Source organism: Colias croceus, chromosome 3, assembly GCF_905220415.1.
Source record: "Colias croceus chromosome 3, ilColCroc2.1".
Taxonomy (NCBI): domain Eukaryota; kingdom Metazoa; phylum Arthropoda; class Insecta; order Lepidoptera; family Pieridae; genus Colias; species Colias croceus.
Window position 1 is genome coordinate 11,129,764 of NC_059539.1, and position 25,716 is coordinate 11,155,479.

General features: G+C 32.8%; 2 protein-coding genes across 2 annotated transcripts in view; one reads left to right on the top strand and one right to left on the bottom strand.

The window, feature by feature from the left end:
* The window catches only part of LOC123706163 (nephrin), a 373,060-nt gene that overhangs the window by 181,447 nt on the left and 165,897 nt on the right, over positions 1-25,716 (bottom strand). The window lies entirely within an intron of this gene.
* LOC123706162 (flocculation protein FLO11-like) lies at positions 19,675-23,067 on the top strand. Its single transcript, XM_045655330.1, has 2 exons — positions 19,675-20,147; positions 20,930-23,067. The coding sequence occupies exons 1-2, from the start codon at positions 19,754-19,756 to the stop codon at positions 22,600-22,602; spliced, it is 2,067 nt and encodes a 688-aa protein (XP_045511286.1). The 5' UTR covers positions 19,675-19,753; the 3' UTR covers positions 22,603-23,067.

Here is a 25,716-nt window from a genome sequence, read left to right on the forward strand (position 1 = left end):
TTTATTTCTATGTATCAGCCACTTGGAAAGTTCTAGAAACGTGTGATTTAGGTACTGTTAAACGCAGAAGTCTTGTTTGCGAACTTTTAGAGGTCTGGCCGTTCGATACAAAAACTTGGAGCTGTTTGCAGGCTTTAAAGCACCTGTAACTCTGTTACACTTTCAAGTACTTTTCACGTTGACTTGGAAATATTGCGACAAATTTTAATTCATATTTATTTTCAGTTTCTTCTGGGTGTTATTAGAACCTTATTTGTCAGTTTAAGTTACTTACAGTCGATGTTTCAATCCTTGGTTAAAACTTATTCGTTGAATAACGTATTAAACTACCATTTCAAAAATGTATTCTAATTGTCTGTATTTGATAGTATAGGCACAGAATACATAATAGTAGCTAAACGGTATAGGTGACATTTTAATGTGTCCGTGTAATACTTTATTGGACGGATAAATTTTAACCAAGGATGAAAAATCGGTCCTAAATAATATTATAATAAAATATGACTAATGATAAGCATTAGGACAGTGGTGGAAGAATAAAAGCAATGAATGATGATTCTGATTGTGTATGTTCTTTGTGAATAAATATTTTTACTAGTTATATAAACGATGTTTATACTTTAATTTATTGTACCTGGATACATAATATATTATAATACCTTGATTACATTCATTAAGATTGTTTTAACATACAAAAACAGTAAATTAATTTAAATACACTGGGTGATTTACGCAAACTTCATCTGAATTAAGCTATAGTGTGTGTGTGAAGTCCCATGTCCCCGTAGTGGGGTAAGGGGCAGATGCATTATGCAAACATCTGTTTCACTGATCGATTTTTCTTTAGGGACAAGTAGGTGATCAGCCTTCTGTGTGCTACCAGACCGAGACATTTTTTTTTCTTCGTCTCCACCGGGAATCGAACCCAGGACCCCTCGGTTCTACGCTCACGCGTCAACCACTGTATCAAGGAGGCGGTAATGACATTCGTTGAATAAGTAAGCTATAGTAGCTTAGGTACGCTAAAGTATTCTGTGCCTGAATATAACTAATATTCTGATTATAATATAGGCAAGATATTTCTAGATATAAGCAAGCATGTAAAAATTAATTTAAATTGTTTACAGGATAGAAAAAGGAAAAGTATAAATAATAATAATTTACATCGGAACAATCTGTCCTTCCTGTCGCCATCTGTATTTCATTCATACCTACGTAATTATTATACGTCACTATTATTATGTATTCATTCATGTAACAAAAATAAAAAACGACGTGTGGCACTCGGGGACTGCCGCGGTAAAGCTATTGCATAGCATGACTTCAAGCCACCTCTGAGCTGTGCCCGTCGGAGTGGGGAGCGTGAGGTTTTTTCGTTACGGAATTTCTCGATTCGGTCCCCGCGCTCAAGGCCCGCGATAGAATAGCTTCTATTTCATTCATTACAAATATTATAAATATTATTATTATAATAAATATTATTTGTAATGAGCATTGACAATAACAAGTTATGTTCGCCCGATAATTATATCCTTAGGGAAAACATTTCACTATTGTATACTTAGTATTTTTATCAAGTTTCTTGTATCATTTTCCTAATGAATACGCATTTGAATGTTTTCCTGTTAAATAATAAGGTTAATAACCACTAAGTATGTTTCAATTCATGCATTTTATGTATCAGCAAAAGATTTCAGTTCGCTCAAGAATATGAAATTTAAAATGTATATTTTTGAGTTTAATTTCCACGCGGAAATCGAATTAGTGAAAATTTCTGAATATTTATAGTATCAAAAGTTTTATCACTACATAGTATAAAAAAGTCGCTTTCTCTGTCCATATGTCCCTTTGTATGCTTTGTAATTTGTATGCTTTATAATCTTTAAAACTACGCAACGGATTTTGATGCGGTTTTTTTAATAGATAGAGTGATTCAAGAAGAAGGTTTTAGTATATAATTTATTAAGTTTTAGACAAAGCGGGTGAAGCCGCGGGCGGTAAGCTAGTAGCAATATAAGTAGGTATAAGTCGAAATTCCTTTTTTAAGATGGTTCGAATAACTTGTGTAGAGGAAAAGCAATCAATTTATCCCTGTTTAAAATGTATTATTATAACTACTTTTATTTATCTTATCTACTTATCTTTTTACTATTACTTTATTCAACATTACGAATTCACAAAATATTTAATACTAGGTTTCAGCCCGCGGCTTCGCCCGCGCAGTCAAAGAAAAACCCGCATAGTTCTCGTTCCCGTGGGATTTCTGGGATTGCATCATGTTCCCGGGATAAAAAGTAGCCTATGTCCTTTCTCAGATATCAAAATATCTCCATACTAAATTTCATGAAGATTGGTTCAGTAGTTTAGGCGTGATTGAGTAACAGACAGACAGACAGACAGAGTTACTTTCACATTTATAATATTAGTATGGTTTTTAATAGTGATTGGATATAAGTTAATTTCCTCTATCACGCAGGTTGTTCAAAGAATATTACATTCAATTTCAACTTAGCTAGAAAGCCTTTTAAAGCGGATATTGGATGGGAGTTGGAAGAAAAATTTTTATATGACTTCACGGTAAATACAGACAAGTTCTTTGCTTTATCTATTTGTATACTCACATGAATTTACGTGAATTTTCATAACTCTTTGCTTGGAAATATCCTACTAATATTAAAAAATGTGAAAGTTTGTGTGTATGTGTGTTTGTTACTCTTTCACGCAAATATTACAGGACCGATTACAATGAAATTAAGCACACATATAGACACTTGGATTAACACATAGGATAGGTTTTATCCCGGAATTCCCACGGGATCGGGAACTATGCGAGTTTTTATTTGAAAACGCGGGCGAAGCCGCGGGCGGAAAGCTAGTAGTAGTTGCAAATTATGCTTAAAGATTCTATTGAGTGGTTTTATGTTTGCATTATAGTTTACATCTTTTCAAATTATGTTTTATAATTACCATTTCAGCTTATGAAAAACGTAGCAAAACATAATTTTTATGTAGGTAGGTTATTTTTTTTAATTTTTTTTTATTAAGCAATGTTTTAATCCCTTTATATATATAAATAAGAAAGTTTATATATTTTTAACTAGATTTTTATAATTTTGCGAGGGGTTCGTATCGTGGATCTTTTCTCTCATTAATATAAGCCAATAACGTTAACAATTAGAATCCGCTTAAACCTCTCAACCGATTTTGATAAAATTTGGCACAGACAATCTTTAGACCCTGAGAAAGAACATAGGCTACCTTTTATTGCGAAATATGTACCACGGGCGAAGCCGGGGCAGACCGCTAGTAAGATATAATTAATATAATAATATAAAATGTACTTGTCACAACTTCCTTTCTATTCAAACTTTCGATTGTATTAACTCATACATATTACCTACTGAAAAATTAATAATATTTCTGTACAAAAATATTTCAACTTACACATCATAATATTATAAGATTTACTTTCCTCTCGTGTATAGAAGCTCCATCCATTTATTATTTACTAACGAAAATATGTACCTGTCAATACATATCACCTAAAACCAATTTCTATCTTTCGGTGTTGTTTTTCTATTTCTGTATAAAATATCTAGATGGAATTTAATATAACATGGCTTAGATATCTGACGATATATCAATTTTTGTTTCTAAAAAAATATCTTGTAGATTTCTCGTGACATGTAAATATTTAATGAGAAATATTTGCTACAAAAGCAACAATTTTTCAGAAACATTAAGTTTATTCGAAGCGTAATCATTATATTTCTACGTATTAAACATCGACCAATACAAAATATAGCATTTTTTCAGCAGCACTTTTTTCCTGTCACGGTTTTTATTGAGGAACTATGCAGAACTTAGATAAATATAATATAATTATATATATTTTGTAGCAGTCACACGAAATACTGCCTCAGCAAAATATACTCGTTTATATTAGATAAACAATTTAATCAAGTCTTTATTTACTAAACCTTTAACAGGTTTACCTACTCTAGAACAAGAAAGAAAGCTCTTCAAAGTTAGCGAGTCTTGATCCAAAAAACCAACATTACGTATGTAATCCAATGTCCTGACATGTAGCCCGTGAAAGGCCTGTCCTAAGCGCAAAACTTGTATATTGTTTTACAAAGTTTCAGGCTCACGCTCCCGGCTGTTATTAGAAACAATGTTTTAGTTACGAAGCAATAACGTCAAGCACTACGCGTAACACACTATACGCCGCGAATCTCAACGAGAACAATGGGCCTTTGTTGCGTCTTCCGTCGCAGCTATAATTATAGGATTATTTAATTTATTACACGGAGCTTTGTGTTATTTAAGCGCGATTTCGCTTAACGGTGTTAGCGATTGTGATATCTATTGATATCGTGTACGTGGAGACTTGAGTAGAAATAATATATAAACGGGCACACAAAATGATTAATAACGTAAAATTAATATTAGAATTATAATACTTTTTAAACCAGACTAACACACAAAATCCGCAATGTTAGTTTTTTTTATACCTAGCATCATAATTGGATAAATTTACCTAGGAGAAACCGAGGGACTAGGGAGGAGATTAAAAAATGATCGTAAGTAACCTGGACAAAAGTACTAGGGATACGTGCAAAATATTATTAATTCCTCCTTGGTTATACATCTTACATCACCATGAATTCCTTCCTTCCTTAATAACGTAGAAAAGTAGAGCGTAGAGTAGTGGGAACAACATCGTATTATGACGTCTGAATCTTAATATTGTTATCTCCTCTTAAAATACAGCGTGGGTTGTAATGGAATTTACGACAAGTAATGAAGTATTTACTATCTAATTATCAATTCAACAATTAATAAACAAGTCATAAATAAAACAGCTAATTTCAAATGCGATAATTATTCCCTTGAGCCATGAAATTATTAATTCATCGGGTGTTCGCAAGCGCAGGACAGACCAAAATATCAAAAGTACAGGCGCATAATTAAGATTATCATTCGTGTCGCGAACATGAATAATGAAAGACTTCTTAGGGTTGTAATTTAAACTTTATTACGGAGGCAATAAAACTTTACGGTCCCAGTGACCCTGTTCGAACTACGCGAATGACTTATCAAAGTAGATCTGTTCCACAGCTGGCATTTCATCATGGTTTTGGAGCGTCGATATGCGGTACAAGTTATGAGAAATGAGTAGAATACCTACCAGTTCCTTCTCCACTATAACAGTAGTACTTCAGTGTTTTTCCATCTTCTCTTAGATTTGCTTTTATAATACACATTTTATATTGGCACAGAAAATTTTTTTATTAACGACCCTTTTAGATTGTTTATTCATTTTTTTAAGTTTAAAAATATGACATATCATTTATAAGAAGATGTGTTTTCATAATTGAATACACAATCCTCTTTTGTTCCGTTTTTTTACCCAAAACACTGCGAAATAAATAGATAGCTAAACACATACATATTATAGACGACTAGTTGTGCCTCACCCGCATTGCTCCGCTCCTATTGGTCTTGATGTGATGATATATAGCCTATATCCTTCCTCGATAAATGGGCTATCTAACACCGAAAGAATTTTTCGAATCAGATCAGTAGTTGCGGAGATTAGCGCGTTCCAACAAACAAACTTCAGCTTTATATTGTTAGTAGTATAGATTCCATTCCCGCCTATAGCTTGCACCACCCACCCCCAGTATTGTACAAACCACAGTGCGTTAATATAATACATATACCTTCTCTGCTCACTTACAAGAACCCAAAACACTACAATATAGACTTAATGAAAAACACATTGAAGGCTATTTTATTCTCCGACGCCTATACCTTGCACCCTTCGTATTCTACAAAGCACAGTGCATTAATATTTCACACAGAGGTCATACCGGGACGGGCCACTCTATAAATTAAATTCGATCTCGGATTATGAAGGAATTTATCCCTAACTCCGGGAGCTATTGCTCGAAGATTTCAATACCGATTTACAAGCTCTGCGATTGGCACTTTTGTGGATTATGGATTAATTCAAGATTTAGTGAAATCCGATTAAAATATGAATAACGATTTGTGGGTAAAACCCTTATGGATTTATGGCTGATTAATCTCATAAACTGATATTATAACGAGGAAAGACATTGTTTGTTTGTAACGATTTAACACAAATACTATAGACCAATTTTATATAAATTACGCTATTGTTATAAGCCTCATGCTGGATATCAAGCAAGTTACACATATTTTTACAATATGAAAAACTTACTGTACCAGTGGGTACATCTATGTATATGTATATCTCTTTTGTAGTACGTTAAGTGTAACGTAATACAAAAGAGATGTATGTCATGTTTACATGAAAAAATGTATTTCTAAATAGTACGTATTACAGGTTCTATTGAACTGTTAAAATAAATAATCATTTCAAATCATTTCAAACCTAAAAGTAGTTACAATACGTATTACACACACCACCACAAAAGGCAGCTTTTCCAATTCAAACACGTGCAACCTAAACTTCTGCAGATTTACTCTTACACCGTTACAACGATTCCTTTAAGACCAACCCGAGCGAGAGAACAAGCGTACTATCAGAACAACTCGTGTGTAAGCTTCATCAGTCTGTCCTTATCGCCTGTCCACTGCTGCGTCACAATGATTAACGAGACCGCACAAAGGAACCGAGCGCACAATGGTCAAACAAAAATATATAATACCGTCCGTATCCTGCATTGTCTAGCCTCTAACCGCTTTATAAAGGCTTTTGGACCAATCGTTTCACAATTTTAAGGCATCGATCAATCTAACAGTGAAAAATGCATCAACAGTGCATTCATCTTCCTGGCGTTGATAGTTTTGAGAGTGTATTAAATTGGCTATGTTACTTGGAAAGTACACAGGGCAGTTAACCGACAGCGCAAAAAGATGGGTGTTGGTCATCATTGCATGATTAACTGAATTATTCCGTGTTATTATTGAATCAAGAAAACGAAAGAAGCTTTACTAAAATTAAAAAAAAAATTATCATAATAAGAATCTTTAAAACCTATGGCCTAAATTTAATAAACACACTGAAAATTTTAAGTTATTATTTTTCAATTTTTAATTAATTTTTTATCTACTCTTTTACAATAATTGTAATTTTATTCATTTTCAGTATTACTACAGATTACCGCATAGTAGTAACATATTACTACTATCAACGAAACGAAATTACAAAATAAATTCAAAATTACCTACTATAATTCGAGCTGCAGTTACAGTACTTATACATCAAAAATTCAATATAATCTTTCAAAAAACTGAACCATTTATTGAGTGAAAGGAATCGGGTCATAACACACACGTTCGCTATTGCAGGAAATCAATGCCTTGTAACTTGTGACGTCACCGCATTTATGTTGGTTTTAATTGTTAGTTTTGAATATAATCGAATTGAAGTATCGTAGGAAGAGAGTTGCATGACAAGGACTGAATTTCATGACAATTTTTTATGACAAAGTAGGTATCTTTAGGATGATTTATCGAACATCTAGCTTTCGTTCTGAAAATCCAATAGGAAAGTGATGTTTCACCGCGGTAGAAAAAAGCCTATTGATAAACACACTTTCGCAACTATACTATATTATGTACGGACAGATATTAATACGAAAGTTTATAATATTAAACATGTTTGAATCTGTATTAAATGTATAGACATTAATGACAACAAACTGGCATGTAGAGCCGCGGACTCTAGCTAGTATTGATATACGTATGAGTATGTTTTTCTATTGTCTACGTTTTAAATAAAGTTTCCTTACTTTGTGGTAGATGACGTAGTGTTAAATAATTCAATAATATAATTAAAGTACAAATATTTATTCAACCTTAATTAAATATAATATGTAACAATAATATTATTTATACTTATTCCATATTTTTTCCTACGAATGTTTCCTATTTGCTTGAAAATCTATGACTAATAAACGCACTTAAAACTGAATCGAGAAAATTATTTCTGCAAATGTTTACAAAAAAAAAGATATAATAATTATGATAGATATGATATTACCTTAAATGTAAGTCAATTTCTACTCAGAAGAATCCATGAATCCAATAAAATAACTTGAAAAATAAAAAAATTAGAACTCACACAAGAAACTAACCCTTACCACAGTGACGTCATCAATTCATCAAAGGTTACAACTAACTAATTAACATTATTCTCACAAAAAGCCTATATTTTCCCACCAAACCAGCCAGTCACTAAATGATATCAACGGTCGCTATCAATAAAAACAGATAACAATTCGATCAGCAAATGCCGAGTCGAATATTTACTCTGGTTTCAGAACAATTTGTTCCTGTCATGGCCGCTATCAATCATAAAACAATATAGGTAAAAAACACTAACACCCACTTACTACGGATGAAATCGAATCGATATTAATATCGCAATTTGCAGAATGTTTTTTGTTGCGTACAATTATTGTAAATGTAAATAAAAAGTTGTATAAAGTCTCTCTTTCATTTCATCTGAGGAAGACATACATTAACCGTAGATATGAACATGATGAGTACTTTTTTTTCTTAGTTGGGATTGAAGTCAGGATCTTTCGGTAATAACGACTGGTTAGTTGACAAAATCTAAAAATAGCGCCTGAAAAATAATTAGGATGATTTATCGAACATCTAGCTTTCGTTCTGAAAATCCAATAGAAAAGTGATGTTTCACCGCGGTAGAAAAAAGCCTATTGATAAACACACTTTCGCAACTATACTATATTATGTACGGACAGATATTAATACGAAAGTTTATAATATTAAACATGTTTGAATCTGTATTAAATGTATAGACATTAATGACAACAAACTGGATCTTTCGGTAATAACGACTGGTTAGTTGACAAAATCTAAAAATAGCGCCTGAAAAATAATTATATGTGTAACGAGGTATATTAGATGTATTACCGACGAACGACTATAATATTTCAAAGGATATAAGACCAAACAACTTTACGCAAATAAACAAACCAAATTGAAAATGCATATAAAAAATACCAAAAACAACAGCCAATCGAATACAATTCGATAAAAGAACAGCTGTCTTCAGCATTATTCAAAGGAGAAGCAATGACTGACGGTGAACCATTTGAAAATGAAAAAGGACAAAACAGTTATAATCGCAGAGTGCCGACAACGTTTAAGTGTTGTTTCGTAGACGGAAATTAAAATGGATTTCCGAGTTTTTATCCGCTGCGAACTTTAAAAGAATTGGTTCACTCCGCCTTGAAAAATAATAACCAGCGTCTGGATTCTAGATTAAAAGATCACGTAGTGACAAGAAAATGTAATTTATATAATGGATTGAATGTTGTTTGTGGCTGTTCGCTTTAGTGTTATTTCGTTTTAGAGATGTACGGATCCATGCTAACGAACTACGTGTTATGTTTTAGGTTTAATAAGAGCAGTTGTATTAGATTTAAATATATTCTGCTATATATATAAGAATTTTACAGATACCGATATATTGTCACGCATATAAAGAGATAAAAAGGATAACAAACTCAGTATAAATAATATTATAAAAATATTGTTTAATTCCATATCGCTATGCTTAAAATGTAGACTTAAATATTTTGCCATTTCTAGAAGCTCAACGGAATTGGTTTCTAAAACGTAAGTATTGTGATACTCTTTAAGAATTAATGTTATGGAACAACTTTGGTGTAGTCGTGATCGCGTCAGCATAGAAGGACAAAAAAAGAAAAATCTTCTCAGTCTATTCACAGAACTAAAATTCAGAAAATAGAGGAGTTAAACCGAGGTCTATTTCATCTGCCCATACAGACTTTCACATATTATCCTCACTTCACGTAGTTGTAGTTTTAAAATAGACCCTTTGAAATCGACAACCCTGATACATAAAGTCAGCAAAATGGAAAAAACCATTGTAACGGGACATTGTTATATTTCTGTATCGGATGACACATTAATCAATATTATATTGACACGAACATCTGTCTACAAGACTGATGTGGGGGGACCATTTATCAAATTACCCTCACTTTCTACAATTGATATTTGATAGCAAATATGGCGAAACTGTAGTTACGTTTTTGGTAGCAGTGCGAAATATTTTAATGGATTGATTTGAGGAGAGCTAGTGTAAAGTTCTTGACAAATATATTTTGAAACGAACTGAGTTTCACTCTAAGAGCAATAAACCTATAGAGTTCTTATATTAAGACAGAACAAAATACATATTTTCTAATCTACTTACTTTTAGTCAATAACAGCATAAGCCAGATTGAGATAGCGATAGAGTATCTGCACTGTCTTCAAACGTAGCGCGCCGGCAGTCAGTTTGTTTTCCAACCAGCTGGTGGGCTCAGTGCGTCAAGTGTTTTTAACGAAATATTTAGAAAATATAAAGTGTACAGTGTTTCTTTTTATTTGTCAGTGTGCTAAAATAACTATTGTATGTTTAGCAACCGGCTATCACTAGTCGAATGGGAGTTTTGGATAAAAACAATGTAAAAATATCTTTCCATCGGTAAGTGATTTTCAGCAAATTGATAAATATTTATGTTTTAAACCTATTTGAAGGTTTTATCAAGCGCTTTTTTTGTAATTTTATATTGTAACTGTAACATTTACCCACTTTATGGGGTTGTGGAATATAAAATAATGAAATAATTTTTAAAAAATGTCACAATAATATCACGTTTGGCATTTTGTTTACCACCGTAGTGTTGTAACACATCTAGCGTATATTATCGATTTAAGACAAAAAATCTATTTCATATTAACGTTGATTTATTTATTTTGTTTCATAAATCAGATTTATATGTAGTTGTTGTTGCAAATAATAGATGTAAATTTTTTACCGCAGGAAAATAAAACATACCACGTGGTTGTTTTATTTGCCCTATGTGTTTTAGTTTTCGTTTGTTGTTTATTAATTTCTCTTTCAGATTATTAATAAATTCATTTTGTTTTAGATTTCCAGAGCTAAATAAAAAATGGGTATAAAACGTGAGACATGAGTTGATTGGACGCCGCCACAATTTGCAATATTGTGTTCACTGCATTTCGAGCCTACGTGTTATCAAGATGGATACTCTAGAAGAATTGTGCAATCTTACGCTTACGTTTTTTTTTTGTTCCTGTAGATAATAAATACATTTGATTAAAGAGAGTGAATTTTTATTTTGAAATTTTTTACACATAAGTTACTTTAAATGTGTAACTATGTGAAAATTAAACGGTTGATTAAATGACAGTTCTCATAGATGAGAAACTACTATTGAAATACATACTTAATATACATGCGTTTTCAAAGAAAAACCCGCATAGTTCCCATTCCTGTTGGATTTACGGGATCAAAAGTAATTTTTCCAAATTTCATTGTAATCGGTTTAGTAGTATTCGCGTGAAAGAGTAACAAACATCCATCCTCACAAACTTTCGCTTTATTAGTAGGATGTTAGGAAAATGTTTTCATTAAGACTGTCCTTTTATTAACTTGTTAAAATGCTGCATGATTCCTTCATGCTGACTGTGCCTTTCTCCTCACTCCTTTAACTTTATCATCATTTCCTTCTTTATTTTAAATTACATTTCAAGTTTTAAAATTTCTTTTATAATGTACTAACTTTCCGCCCGCGTTTTTAAAGAAAATCCTGCACAGTTCCCGTTCACGTGGGATTTCCGGGATAAAACCTATGTGTGTATGTACAAAATTTCATTGTAATCGGTTCCGCAGTGAAAGAGTAACATCCCTTCTCACATAATTTCGCATTTATTATATACGTAGGATTAAACAAATAATGTATTCAACTGAAATTAATTATAAGTTTTGTTTTTTTATTATTTATTATTTCACGAAACCGTAAATGCAAAATACATTCACGATTTTATCGATTGAAGCACATCCCATCACTATCACCTTCTATCTATCTAAATACGTACCTATAGTAAAAATGGTGCCATGACTATGTTGAAACGTAGCTTGTTGTCTATAGCTGTCTCATTCTTTCATACGACGTTTTCTTTAGATAGAGAGAAACAAATATATGTAAATTGTATACGCTCGATACAAGTACTCTATAGGTTTATTGCTCTTAGGTTTCACTACTCTATAGTCTATATGTCAGCCAGGTTTTCAATAATATTTTTTACACCGATACAGTGGTTAGCCGATAGTGAAATAATGGATTATATATTACTATACAAAATTATATCTAGCATTAATTATAAAAATAGATGAATAATTAATAAATTTTCATAGTTCCAAATTGAAAGTGACGTCATCATCACAGACTCAAAGAAATTAAAAATGAAACAACAATTATATAAAATAACATAATAACAGTTATATTATTATTGTATTGGTAAATTTTCTACCTGTTGTTTGTTATGGTTTCAGCCATTGACGTGAAACTATAACAAACAACCATTCATTCAACTTCTACATAATCAAAAACATTCGTATAATTACAATAATAAATGAGTAAAACTATCATTAATGACCCAAATTGTGAACAAAACAAAAACATGATAGTTATTAGATACTACTCCAAAGATGAAGTCACTACGATGAAACTAAAAGGAAACACATCTTAAGAAACTTGTTATTTTATTATAAACACACGTAATAGTCACTAAAAATATTATGCCATAACTGACAATATCTATGACGAATCGTGTCGATTTTTTGAGAAACCGCGCAGCTATCAATGCACAAAATTGAAAAAAAGAAAAAGAAACATTCGCTATGAATGCTATGAATTCACTCCGTCGTTTTTGGGAACGGTAAAAAATTGATCTATCTTTTTTTTCAGCTCTATGTCGATGTAAATAAACAAATTTCGAGGATGGCTGGACCAAATCAGATAATTTTCTGTTAAGACAAAAGAAAAATCTAGGATAATAATATGATATTAAAATAAATATATTATTTAATTTTTGCTAAATGAATCGGTAACATTTATTTTTCACTTTTAGCTAAGTATATAAGTAACATAAAGTTTTAATACAAATATAAGCATATGCTTACGTTACATGATATATTATTTTAGTCCCTAAATGAGAAAAAAAATAAAAAAATAAAAATAAAAATAAAAATTTTATTGACAATAGTTTTACATTTTGAAATACTGTGAAGTCTCTGACTCCCAAACTAGGTAAAAACATGTATGTCAGGAGCCAGCGCCCTCTTCCAAAGAATATTCAAGAAGAAGAAGTTATCATATTATTATAGAATGTTTTTGTTTTGCTCTTTTTACCACCCTATTACCACCTTACCATTTTTTGTAATAAGTGTTTCTCGCTACATAAAATAATTCTCTTTATCATCATAATATAACTAAGCTAGATATTTTATAGTGTATGCAGTGCTCATTTTTCATTAATTGTCCTATATTTTTTGTGTATTTTCATGCTATATCATCGATGTACAGCTGTTAATAAACAAATAAATAAAATAAATAAGTAACAAAGACGTCAAAAGAGTAAATACCCTTGATTACGTTTATCCAAGTTACTAAAATGCTAGTCGTGTTGGGATTAGGGCCTCATTGAGTTATCGCCACCCCTGGGACCTTACCTCCGTCTAATTCAAGGTTTGTTTACGGAACAGTGGTTATTTACATTTGTTTTTCAATTTTTATTATGTATTTAATCTGAAATTATATGTGTAAGCCTACCTAACTCTAAGTACCAATCACATAAGTCACATTTTGTACACAAAATTTTGTGCTCTATATCTACGCCTAAATTACGAAGAAGAAACAAACACAAAATATTATATGAATTAAATTATACATCTAATTTTGAAGTATTTTCCTCGTCACCTGTATGTTTGTATCATTGACATAATATTATGTTGTAACTTGCTCTTTTAGACTCGATTTTGATTCACTTTAAACGGACACATTTAATTTAAACTTTGTACACTTATCATGGATCGGTGATAGTACAATGATTTCAAGAGATTTAGCATGTTTTTAATAAGCTTTATCAATTATTTAAAGTGTTTAACCTCGCTTCCACACGTCTGATGCTATTCAAAAACAACCCATCATACCAATAAGATTTTTTCATTAAGATTCATCTTTAGATTATCTTCAAGACCAACTTCACTTCAACAATGGTATAATCCAGCGTGGGCTTTGGCCGAAGTAAAATCGATTCGCAAGGTATTTATCAGAACATCAAAGAAATTCTAATAATAGGATGAGAAACCATTGCAGTCGAATATCCGTGAAATAATTATCATCGATACTGCGTAGGTGGTACTCTGATAGGATGTTATAATGAGCGAATACCTTGTTAATGTAATATTATAATTTTGAGGATTTACTTGAACTGAATTTCCATTGTATAAGACTAAACTAAACTAAAGTTGATGATTAATGAAATTAACCTTTCGTATATTTACTTTTATAAATATATGTCCTACAATGATGAATACAACATCATACATCAGAAGGACCACGTCAAATTCATAAATTTTTTAGGGATCGAACCAATACTGTTGAAAATGGCCACAATAAGTAGGAAAAGAACCTGGTAAAAATACCAACTCAGTCACCAGAATCTTTAATACAAAAAAGGTCTCCATACACAGTCGATGGATAAAGGATTACATTTATCTATCTAAAATCCCGTGTAAGTGTATAAAAAGATCGATTGACTGTGAACTTGTGAAGTCTTCATTATTGTGACGAAAATAGAAAAGTCCACCGCATGATTGTCTAAAATCACGGTCCGTGTGCACCTTGATAGCATTTAATGTACTGCTGGTGACAGTTAATTTCGTTCCCGCTCGCCTTTTGATCCTTGTTATTTCTCTCCACTGTTACCATAGTATAAAGAGAGAAGTAAGCTAAAGGCACCGTACCTAAATTCCCGAGACGCAGGGTTGTCAAATTCATATTTTAAATAGTTGTATACCTAAACAACATTCACAGCAATAGTGCGGCCCTAACATGAACGGTCCCAGAGTAGGAACCGAGCGGCGTAGTGTGCGTGCGTACGTACATGAACGGGGAGCCAAGCGCTCCGCGTACATACAAACGGCGCGATGTACCTTTGTTTGAAGATAACTTACTTCTCTGTTTATACTATGCTGCTACGAAGTTGATGGAATTTCTTTTATTTGCTGACTTGTCATGCATCGAGAATGTAAATTGTCGCAAATTTCGCGCACGACGTTCATGTTGGTACGTTTTAAATTATGAGGAATGTTATTTTTATGTTTTTGCTTCTGATTGTGTAGTTTGCAATTGTTTTTCAGTTTGATTTAAGTCAGCTATGTGAATTTGTGTATGATATACGCTGAGGGGATTGGATAATTTTACTTGTAATGTAGGTACCTTTAATAAAATCTTGTCTTTATAATATATCATTTAAATATATTTTTTAAAGCTATTGCATAGCTTCTATCGCGGGGACCGAATCGAGAAATTCCGTAACGAAAAAACCTCACGCTCCCCACTCGGACGGGCTCGGAGGTGTGGCTTGAAGGCATGCTATGCAAGAGCTTTACTGCGGCAGTCCCCGAGTGCCACACGTCTTTTTTTATATAAAGCAATTGTAACATGATTGTCTGCAGGTTTGTTTATAAACTACTTTCATTTTTTATCGCTCCAAGAGATATCATCTTAGAAAAAGAGGTTACATCAAAGAAATATTGATACAGGTTCAATCAGGAGATTGTAACTATCCAACATAATAGAAAATTCGAATATTAAATTATAAATTCTATTACCGTCTGGACTCCATTCTTCAGCAAAGATCCTACTAATATTATAAATGCAAAAGTTTGTGAGGATGTGTGTGTGTGTGTTTGTTACTCTTTCACGCAAATACTATTGAACCGATTACAATGAAATTTAGCACACATAAAGAGGGTAACTTGGATTAACACATAGGATAGGTTTTATCCCGGAATTCCCACGGGAACGGGAACTATGCGAGTTTTTCTTTGAAAACGCGGGCGGAGCCGCGGGCGGAAATCTAGTTTTATATAAAGGTAGCAAGTACTACGTCAAAGGGCCTATTAGCTCTGAATTTAAATCAGGGCAAGTTCGTTAGTACTTTCTACAATATGAAGCCTACGTGTCGAATTTTAAATAATTCACTTCATTAGAATTCTTTTATATTTTTATTAAATACGCGTGGAGTTTAGTCGGTAGGTCCCTGCACTCAGCAGGGTGAGTCCGACATAACCCAGGGCTCTTTCCCCGAGTGCCCTGGGTTGCATTCTCCACTATAAAAAACAAAAAAAAAAGTCTCGGTATAGGAAATAAGACGCTAGAAACTCAATCGTGTGCGTAATCATTAATTATTTAATTAAATTATTATGAGGATGAGCTTTATTATAATGATTTCTTATGTAAATAAATTAATGAAACGCTCTATACGTAAGACTGTTATGACGTCACTACACACTTATGACGTCACGAGATCAACGACTGAGTATTGGAATGCATAAACAAGTTTTAGAACTTGTTATAAACTACAAGCTTTGCGTGTATGCTTTTTTGCGTCGACTGCTAATCTCATGATATCTTATGATGTAATAATACATGATTGGATGCGATATTGTTCCAAGCGAATCTAATAAATAATACAAGATAATCGTATAAAAATATATTAGGTACTTAGTGGTAGCATAATGTAGTATTTACCTATTACTAAGATGACTTTTATATCCGACTTACGAAAATAATTTACACAAATTTTAATTATCTACTTACATATTATTATATTTATGGAAGGTTTCATTAAAACATAATCAAAAACATGATGAACAATTTTTTTTTAATATTACAGATAATATTATTATATTGATTTTTTTTATTAATGTCATCTATTCAGTAACAAAACTGTAATTCCAAAATATTCATACAATATAAATCGTGTTTTTACAATAATTTTTTTCTCACAAACTTTACTTACCGTACTAATTTTAGTACATTCACCGACGAACTCAAAATCTGATATTTAGAAAGTCCAATATAATATTCAGTGAAGATATTGATCTCTTTGAGAGCCGTCAGCTTAATTAGCGCTCGTAATTAGCAGAGTCTATGTAATCTCCTTAATATTTACGCGGCTTTACTGAAATGCCTTACTTTGATATCTTTTGAAATAGTGGATTTTTTAATCACGGCAAAATGTAGAGTCCATGCGGCAAGGCTTTTCTGGGTGCACGAATTACGTTTTTATATACTTAGTAGGGAACTTCATTTACTAAGGTAAATTTAGAGCTCTATAAAAATATAAACAAAAATGCATTCATAATGAGATTGATGCAAGAAGCTGCGCGAGATCGAGGAAATTGGCGTAAACTCGTGTCGGAAGCCAAGACTCTGGTTGGGTCGCAGAGCTAGTTAAGTAAGTAAGTAGTAATGAGATTATGTATAAATAATAGTACAATAGTTTTAGTTAAGTGTTTCCTTAGTACCTATCTTTGGGATCTGAATGAATTGAGTTCATATTCAAGTATGTATTTTTACATATTTCAAGAGCATTCTTTTGATAATTTTGCGTTGAATTTCTGGCTTAAAATAAATCTATCAGTCAGCTAATGTATCGTTTAATATGTAGATACCTACTTTTATCTATACTTATATTATAAAGCTGAAGAGTATGTTTGTTTGAACGCGCTTATCTCGGGAACTGCAGCTGGTCGATTTCAAAAATTCTTTCGGTGTTAGATAGCTCATTTATCGGCTATAATATATCATCACGCTACGACCAACATGAGTGGAGCCACGGGGGTGAAACCGCGCGGACCAGCTAGTCATGTTTAAAATAACTTAATACATGAATAACAAGAAAACTGAATAAGTTCATAATTCCGAAATAACAAAACATTTGTAACATGAAATCAATTTAACGGAAACTTCAGATGTTTCGTGAATTGTAAAACGTGATTTTGAATGTCTGCTCCTTGGAGTATAAGTTGATATATTATTTTCATTTGAATAATAATTCAAAAGCGTATTTACAATAATTGTTGACACATTTAAGAATAATTATTGTTTACACGGAGTAATTCACAAACGAATTACCTATGGTGCGTGCGTGGTAACCTGCGTACAAAATTACATTTTTTAATATGAACATTATGATATTTCATGTAGATAAATAAAGTTTCTATGTTCGAGAATCTAGTTTTTATATTGTTATAAAAATATGTAGATTGATAGAACGATATCAACTTGAAGAAGTATAATATGGTTTTCTATCTGCCACATAGAAAATCCATACTAATATTATAAATGCGAAAGTAACTCTGTCTGTCTGACTGTTTCTCAATCACACCTTAACTACTGAACCAATTTGCATGAAATTTGGTATAGAGATATTTTGATACTCGAGAAAGGGCATAGTTTACTTCCCACGGGAACGGGAACTGTGCGGGTTTTTCTTTGAACGCGCGGGCGGAAAGCTAGTTGTTAATAAATTGATGTTTAACAAATTGAATGACACACGGCAATCGCTGATCAATAGCTTAAAGATAAAGATAATTAATTCCCGTTCCAGCCTTTTAGGACGTCCACTGCAGGACATAGGCCTCCCCCAAAGATTTCCATAATGACCGATCACCAGCGGCCTGACTCCAGCGGCTCCCCGCCACTTTGATCAGGTCGTCTGTCCACCTCGTTGAGGGCCGTCCCACACTGCGACGTCCTGTACGTGGTCGCCATTCGAGAACCTTTTTGCCCCAACGGCCATCGGTTCTGCGGGCTATATGCCCAGCCCAACGCCACTTCAACTTACTAATACGGTGGGCTATGTCGGTGACTTTAGTAATAAGTAATAATCAGATAATTAATTAACATTACTAAATATTAAAAGGTTGCTTTATACTTGATCTATTTATTTTCTGTACTCGAAAATCTCGCACAACTGATAGGAATTTCGAATATAAATTTTTATTCCAACGCTAAAAAAAATATCAGAACTTCACGTAATGTGTCAGAATTTATACAGTTAACTAATAACCTATATAACACGTGAATAAAAAGTAGTCGATGATAAATAACATTAATGACATAATGTAAACGATAAAACGATTAAGCTAACGACATTCAAATGAACAAACACGCTCGATTATTAATAACTTATCAAATATAGTTTTAGTATTACAAGATTCGGAAATTGAATTAAGTAACAAAAAATGGTACTCAATTTTCGCTCGCATTCTGTGTTTGTTACTTCATCACCGACGTTAAAAAAAACGTATAAGAATTTTTTACAGTAACATCTGTTGGGAACGTCTGCGATATATAAATATAATACAGTCAAAACGATTGTGTTTATTTGTTACGTTTTATATTATAATCATTTTGTATTCAGTTTAATTCATATCGCATCGTGAAAGGTCACCCATTTACTCACTGACATAGCAGATAATAAAATGGCTGTTGGAATCGGGGCACCTCATTTTATTCTTCAAAATAAAACTGTTACTTCTTCAATCAGCCGAGTTTTATCTTGAATATCATTGGATACTTTATTAATCACGAAGTAAAATCAAATGAAGTGAAACAAATGCAATCTGCCACAAAATTGATACGTCTGGACTTCCCAATGATAATACTATGTTTACCTCATTACTGACCCGTCTATCGCTGTGGTGTTCGGAGAATAATTGGCTGACGTCATTACAAACGATATAGCAGTTTCTTGTTTAAAAACCCGTTCAGTGTGAGACCGGGCGCGAAAGTGGTCAATCGTGTGTTCTACATTATAACCAACATTTAAAATGGCCAACAGATATCTGTTGTGCCTCTTGTTCTTGTGTGTGACGCTAAGTGCGGTGAACGGGAAATGGGGTAGCCGTAGTAGTTCTCGCTCGAGCTCAGGTTCGAGGGGATGGGGATCGAGCAGTTCAAGCAGATCCTCGGGATCCTCGGGATGGGGATGGGGATCGAGTTCTGGAAAATCATCCTCATCTGGTTCTGGTTCGAGTTCCGGTTGGAGCTGGGGCTCGAGAAGTCCGTCGAGTTCTAGTTCAAGCCACTCTTACCCGTCGTCATCATCTGGACTATCGGGCTCTAGCAGTAAGCACAGCTATCCATCATCAGTATCAGGTTTATCTGGATGGGGATCAACCTCCCATAGCTATCCTTCCTCTTGGTCAGGATTATCCGGACGAGGTACATTTTATTCTTCATCATCTCCATTTTCAGGTTTCAATAATAACAAAATATTTAAATCTACTGTCGTTTACTCATCATCAACTAAAACTAAAGCATCAACTGCCTTAATGACGATTCTAATAACTTATTTGAATCTGGTTTTATTAATATAACAATATTAAATGTATATAATGATAAATATAACAAGAACTATTTGCTAACTGATAGACTATCCGGCATCAAAAGAAACGGGATGTAAAATTGTAAATATAAGATGCAAAAAGCAGTTCTGCAAATAAAAATCTACATTGTACAGTGAAAAATTTCACTTAAGATAATATGTTTTTGATAAAAGCTCTCCAAGTTACATTTCTTTGCCTGTAATATATTCCTAATAAAATATCTCGTATTATTTATTGAATGTTATATGTATTATGAACAAGTATTATGTAGCATAATGAAGTATATAATATTGCAAAGTATTAATTAATCCTTATTTAAAATATGTGTGAGCCTAGTGTTAGTTGCAGCGTAGGCTGAATAGCTCGTTTAGTTCCATTTTTTATTTTTCATGTTTTTTTTGTCAACTATTTGTTACAACCGTATTGTTTTTAGTGTATTTTTCTGTGTGTTTTGTTTTATGGAGTCAAATAAATGTTGTTTCTTTCTCCTTTTTTCTTTCCTTCCTTTTCTCTTTCTTTCCATCTCTCATTATTTTCTATAGTAATTACAAAACGCATTTAATATTCCTGAATTTTGCGTTTATCAACATAACATTTATTTTTTATTTTCTCTGTCAGATTCCCCAAAATACCCGTGGTCAAGTGGAAGTTCATCAAGCTCCGCCAGCAAATACCCAGCATCGTCAGGCTTATCTGGATCTAGCTCTGGCAGCAGTTATCCAGCGTCAACAGGTCTATCTGGGTCTAGTTCTGGAAGTAGATATCCAGCGTCAACAGGTCTATCTGGGTCTAGTTCTGGAAGTAGATATCCAGCTTCTACAGGTCTATCGGGATCAAGCTCGGGAAGTAAATATCCAGCATCAACGGGATTATCTGGATCTAGTTCTGGAAGCAAATATCCGACAAACTCATGGCTATCGGGACCCTCTTCTGGTAGCAGATATCCAGCATCTACAGGCTTATCGGGATCCAGTACCGAAAGTAAATACCCGGCATCTACAGGTCTATCAGGATCTGGTTCCGGAAGCAGCTATCCAGCTTCGAATACATATCATAAACCTGACTATAACTATCATCCTAGCAACACTTACAATACTAATTCAGGCTACAGGCCAAACACGCACACTTCATACGGCAATTCATATGGATCATATGGCAGTAACTACCATACACCCACTTATTTCTCATCACCTCAACACATTTATGTAACAGAGTACAGAAATTCAGGAAGTCGCTATAATGACTTACTAACAGGGCTTACATTATATAATTTAGGGCGTTCTCATAGTCATTACTATGACCATTACTATTATGACGACTACTACAGGCACAGATACAGTAGTAACTCCGGTTATCGTCCTTCAAATACACAACCAAAGGACGAAGCACATTGTTTATTGAGAGTGAAAGAACATAATAAAATTGAAGAACTAAAAATTCCATGTGAAATTGTATCCACATTTACAGAAGGAAGTAAAAAAGTATCTAAAGAATCAAGTCAAGTAGAGAGCGTGGTTTGTCACAATTCTACTACTGTTATAACTGAGGGTGCAACACCTACTTCAACCAAAAGTCCGACTCAAAATATGACTGTTGTATCATCTACAACTGAATCTGTTGCAAAATTATCTGTTATACCAATTGTTACTGCCTTATCTGACAATCAAACAAGTGTTAAGGAAAATATTACATCAACATTAACCCCACCAGTTAATAGCACTGCAATTACTCCAACGGTTAACATAACTACACCATCCAGTAACTCGCAAAACATTTCATTAACAACAGAGACTTCTACTCCAGGAACAAATGTTTCATTATCTAGCAATAGCACTGTTTCATCAACACCTTCTACTAATGCGACTATATCTGTATCAAATACAAATTCAACTGAAACAACAACACCCACCGTTTTATCAAACACAACAATCCAATCAGTGGCTAATGTAACTACACCAAAAACCAACACAACAGTAACGAACACAACCACACCAAGCATAACACAAACTAAAGAAACAAAAATAACAAATTCAACATGCGTAGTAACATCACAGCTGAAAGACCCGCTTAGTGTGAAAGGCCCACCGCCCGATCCAAATGGTATGGAATGTGAAGTAGAAATAGTCACAAACAACCACCGACTTAAATCTAAAGTGAATTGCGTTACATTAATGGAATATTCGAAAATGCCGGAACCTAAAAAAGACGCTGGTATTGTGCCAGATAGAGCGAAATTGAAATCTTGGTTAACCAAACCACCATGGTGGATGTCTATGTTTATTGCTGTTTAAATTTAACTTTAGAATTTAATTTTAAGTATTAATAAGATACTGCCCCCTTTTATGCATTATCGATATCTAAAGACATTTGTATTGTGTTCCTTCCTTTCTTATGTAAAGTAATGTAAAGTATATGAAAGAGACAGAAATTTTATGAAATGATAATATTAATTCATATAAAATTATTTTTAGTAGGGGCCAAAGTTTATCCGCCGTACTATATCATGTCAATATAAGGGCCTTCAGTTCTCAATGAAATAAATAGTTAATTTAATTTATCTTTCATTAAATAAATTCATATTATCATCTAAATACAACGATGATTATTGTTTTATTTAGATAATTCGATAATTATAATTCTTGTCTTTTGTAAATATTTTTCCTGTATATTTTAAGAAATTAGATTATTTAAGTATCTGCAATGAAATGACTGCCGTAAAATGTATAACCTATTTTTCAAATAAACGATACACATTAAGGATATTTTTTAATTTACTTTCCCTGGCAAATGTTTTATTAAAATAATCAATAACTATACAGTCATCTTAATAATAGAAAATAATATTCCCGTAATTTTTTTGTACTTAGCTAATCATAGATATTTATAATATTACTAGCGGTCCGCCCCGGCTTCGCCCGTGGTACATATTTACGTTTTCTCTTCATAAGAAACATCCTCGTACTTCAAGGAATATAATCAAAAAAGAATTATCAAAATCGGTCCACCCGTTCACGCGTGATGCCGTGACAAAGGAAAACGGGTTTCATTTTTATATATATTATAGACTAGCGGTCCGCCCCGGCTTCGCCCGTGGTACATATTAACGTTTTCTCTACATAAGAACCATCCTCGTACTTCAAGGAATATAATAAAAAAAGAATTATCGAAATCGGTTCAGCCGTTCTCGAGTTATGGAATTACAACGAAAAGTGGCATTATGATTTTTATATATTAGATGTATATTTTTTTAATGAACAGAAAGCATTTAATATAAAAAAGAGCAATTCGAAATTCTATACTGGTTTGTACAATATTATTCATATTATGATTCCAACATAAACATTACAGACTCAAAACAATTCGTAGTAGCTGCTAAGGTTATCGTCTCTGATAACTTGTGTAATCAGCTTTATCGTTGTGTTATTTTAAATAAACGTGTAGTATAATGGTTCTAACTAATTGACATATAAATCTATATTTGTTGCAATATTGATAGTTTGTCTTTCTGTAATTTTCATCTGGATTGGAAATTATAATATAAAATCTACCCTATTGTAACAGAGAATACCTAGGTGGTTATCACGACGTCTTAAAGCAGTATTAATCCCAGTTTGGAAAAATGACAACAATATACAGGGTTACTTGTAAAACACCAACAATCTCGCAGGACAAGATAGCTAACATCATAAGTAACAACATATTTTGTTCTACAACTTTTGGCATAACGCAATAAATTATTTTTTATAATTTTATTGTACTCTCCTAACATTTGTAAGTCTATGTTCTATACATTATCGGATGGACGACGCGACGCCCCCTCCCCCCTCTCGTTCGCTTCTTGTTTACGTAATTTTTGGGAGGCGTAGAGTTTATAATATTCAAACGGAAAATTAAATGAATATTTATTTTTGTATGAAAATAAAATCTAACAAATTATCAAAAGTCGTAGAACAAATGTTGTTGCTTATGATGTTAGCTATCTTGTCCTGCGAGGTTGCTGGTGTTTTACAAGTAACCCTGTATAAGTTGTCTAGCACCATCTCTTTTTCACGCTGGTAATAATACTGCTATAAAACCCACCTGATATAAGCGAAAAATCGGGTCAGTGATTGAATTTAAATGAATAGAATGAAAGCTAATTTATACTAATATTATAAAGCTGAAGAGTTTGTTTGTTGTTTGTTGCGGAGCAATTCGGGTGAAACCGCGGGGAACAGCTAGTATAAAATAATGTTTCCCTGACAAAACTGTCAATTTATGTAATGGCACTAAACCGTCATGCTGAACTGTATTTACCAGTGAAATAGTTTTAAATTCGTGGCCGTAACTTACGAACCTCCCTATTACACTGCAGCGGTATAAATTTCCCACTGCCTATTTTGCAGTTATTATAGCCTGGTATATATGCAATTTGTTATATCGCAAAAAGGCTTGCATGTCCAGAGGAAGTTTTCAGAAGGTAACTGTTTCGAATAGTTTCAGCCTGTGGTCATTACATCTGGGGTTATTGTTTATGCTAATTTGGTCGTATTTAGCAGTTTGTTTGTGTGAAAAGTATAGGACTTTCCTTTATTGGGGTAAATGAAAGCATGTTAATGTGGGACTTAATCTGATATCAGTAATTGAAATAGGTTTTCAACTTTTACTTTTGTATCATTAAAATGCTTACAAATATTTTAAATAATTTAAAGAATAAAAAAATAAGACTACCCAGTACCCAAGCAAGATTTTTTTTTTGTATTGTTTATATTTCGTCTATCATAAACATAATAATATTATAGTAAACAATTTGCTCTTATTTGTTATTAATTTCCATGTCAGCCTATGGTTGCGGATTATTTTATCTTAATTATACTTATTTTTGTGGCTGCGTCTTTACCTGAAACAAACATTAAATATATTAAGAAATTGTTATTTTTATTCAAGAACTAAATAGCTATATTGACCATTTTCTGATACTCTTTGTATAAATAATATGTGTAATAATTATTATACTAGGAGTCAATTAATTGCTATAGCAACAGTTTTTCCTGTTGATGTACACGGATATTTTAATGAGGTTAATATTTGCCTTACCGTTACTAATTGTGGTAAAAAGATAAATGTTTTCAAAAGCTATTGGAAAAAATAGATGAATATTTACACTAATAATATAAAGCTGAAGACTTTGTTTGTTTGAATGCGCTAACTCAATTCTCAGTTTTTTGTGTTTAATTGTCCACTATTAAGGAAGGCTTTAATAATATTATCATGTACAACGTGTGTGAAATCGGGGCATAGCTAGTTAGTATAAAATCATCTATGACCAATTTAACATTGTTTTACCCAAATTGTCTATCGTCTGACCAATTTATCATTGTTTTTCCCAAATGATCTATTGCCTGACCAATTTAACATTGTTTTAC

What these genes read in the sequence shown, in the direction of transcription:
- LOC123706162 (XM_045655330.1), top strand. Translation starts at nt 19,754, where the DNA reads ATGGCCAACAGATATCTGTTGTGCCTCTTGTTCTTGTGTGTGACGCTA. An exon ending in GTCAGGATTATCCGGACGAG is followed by an intron (nt 20,148 to 20,929) that starts GTACATTTTATT and finishes TTTCTCTGTCAG; the next exon opens with ATTCCCCAAAATACCCGTGG.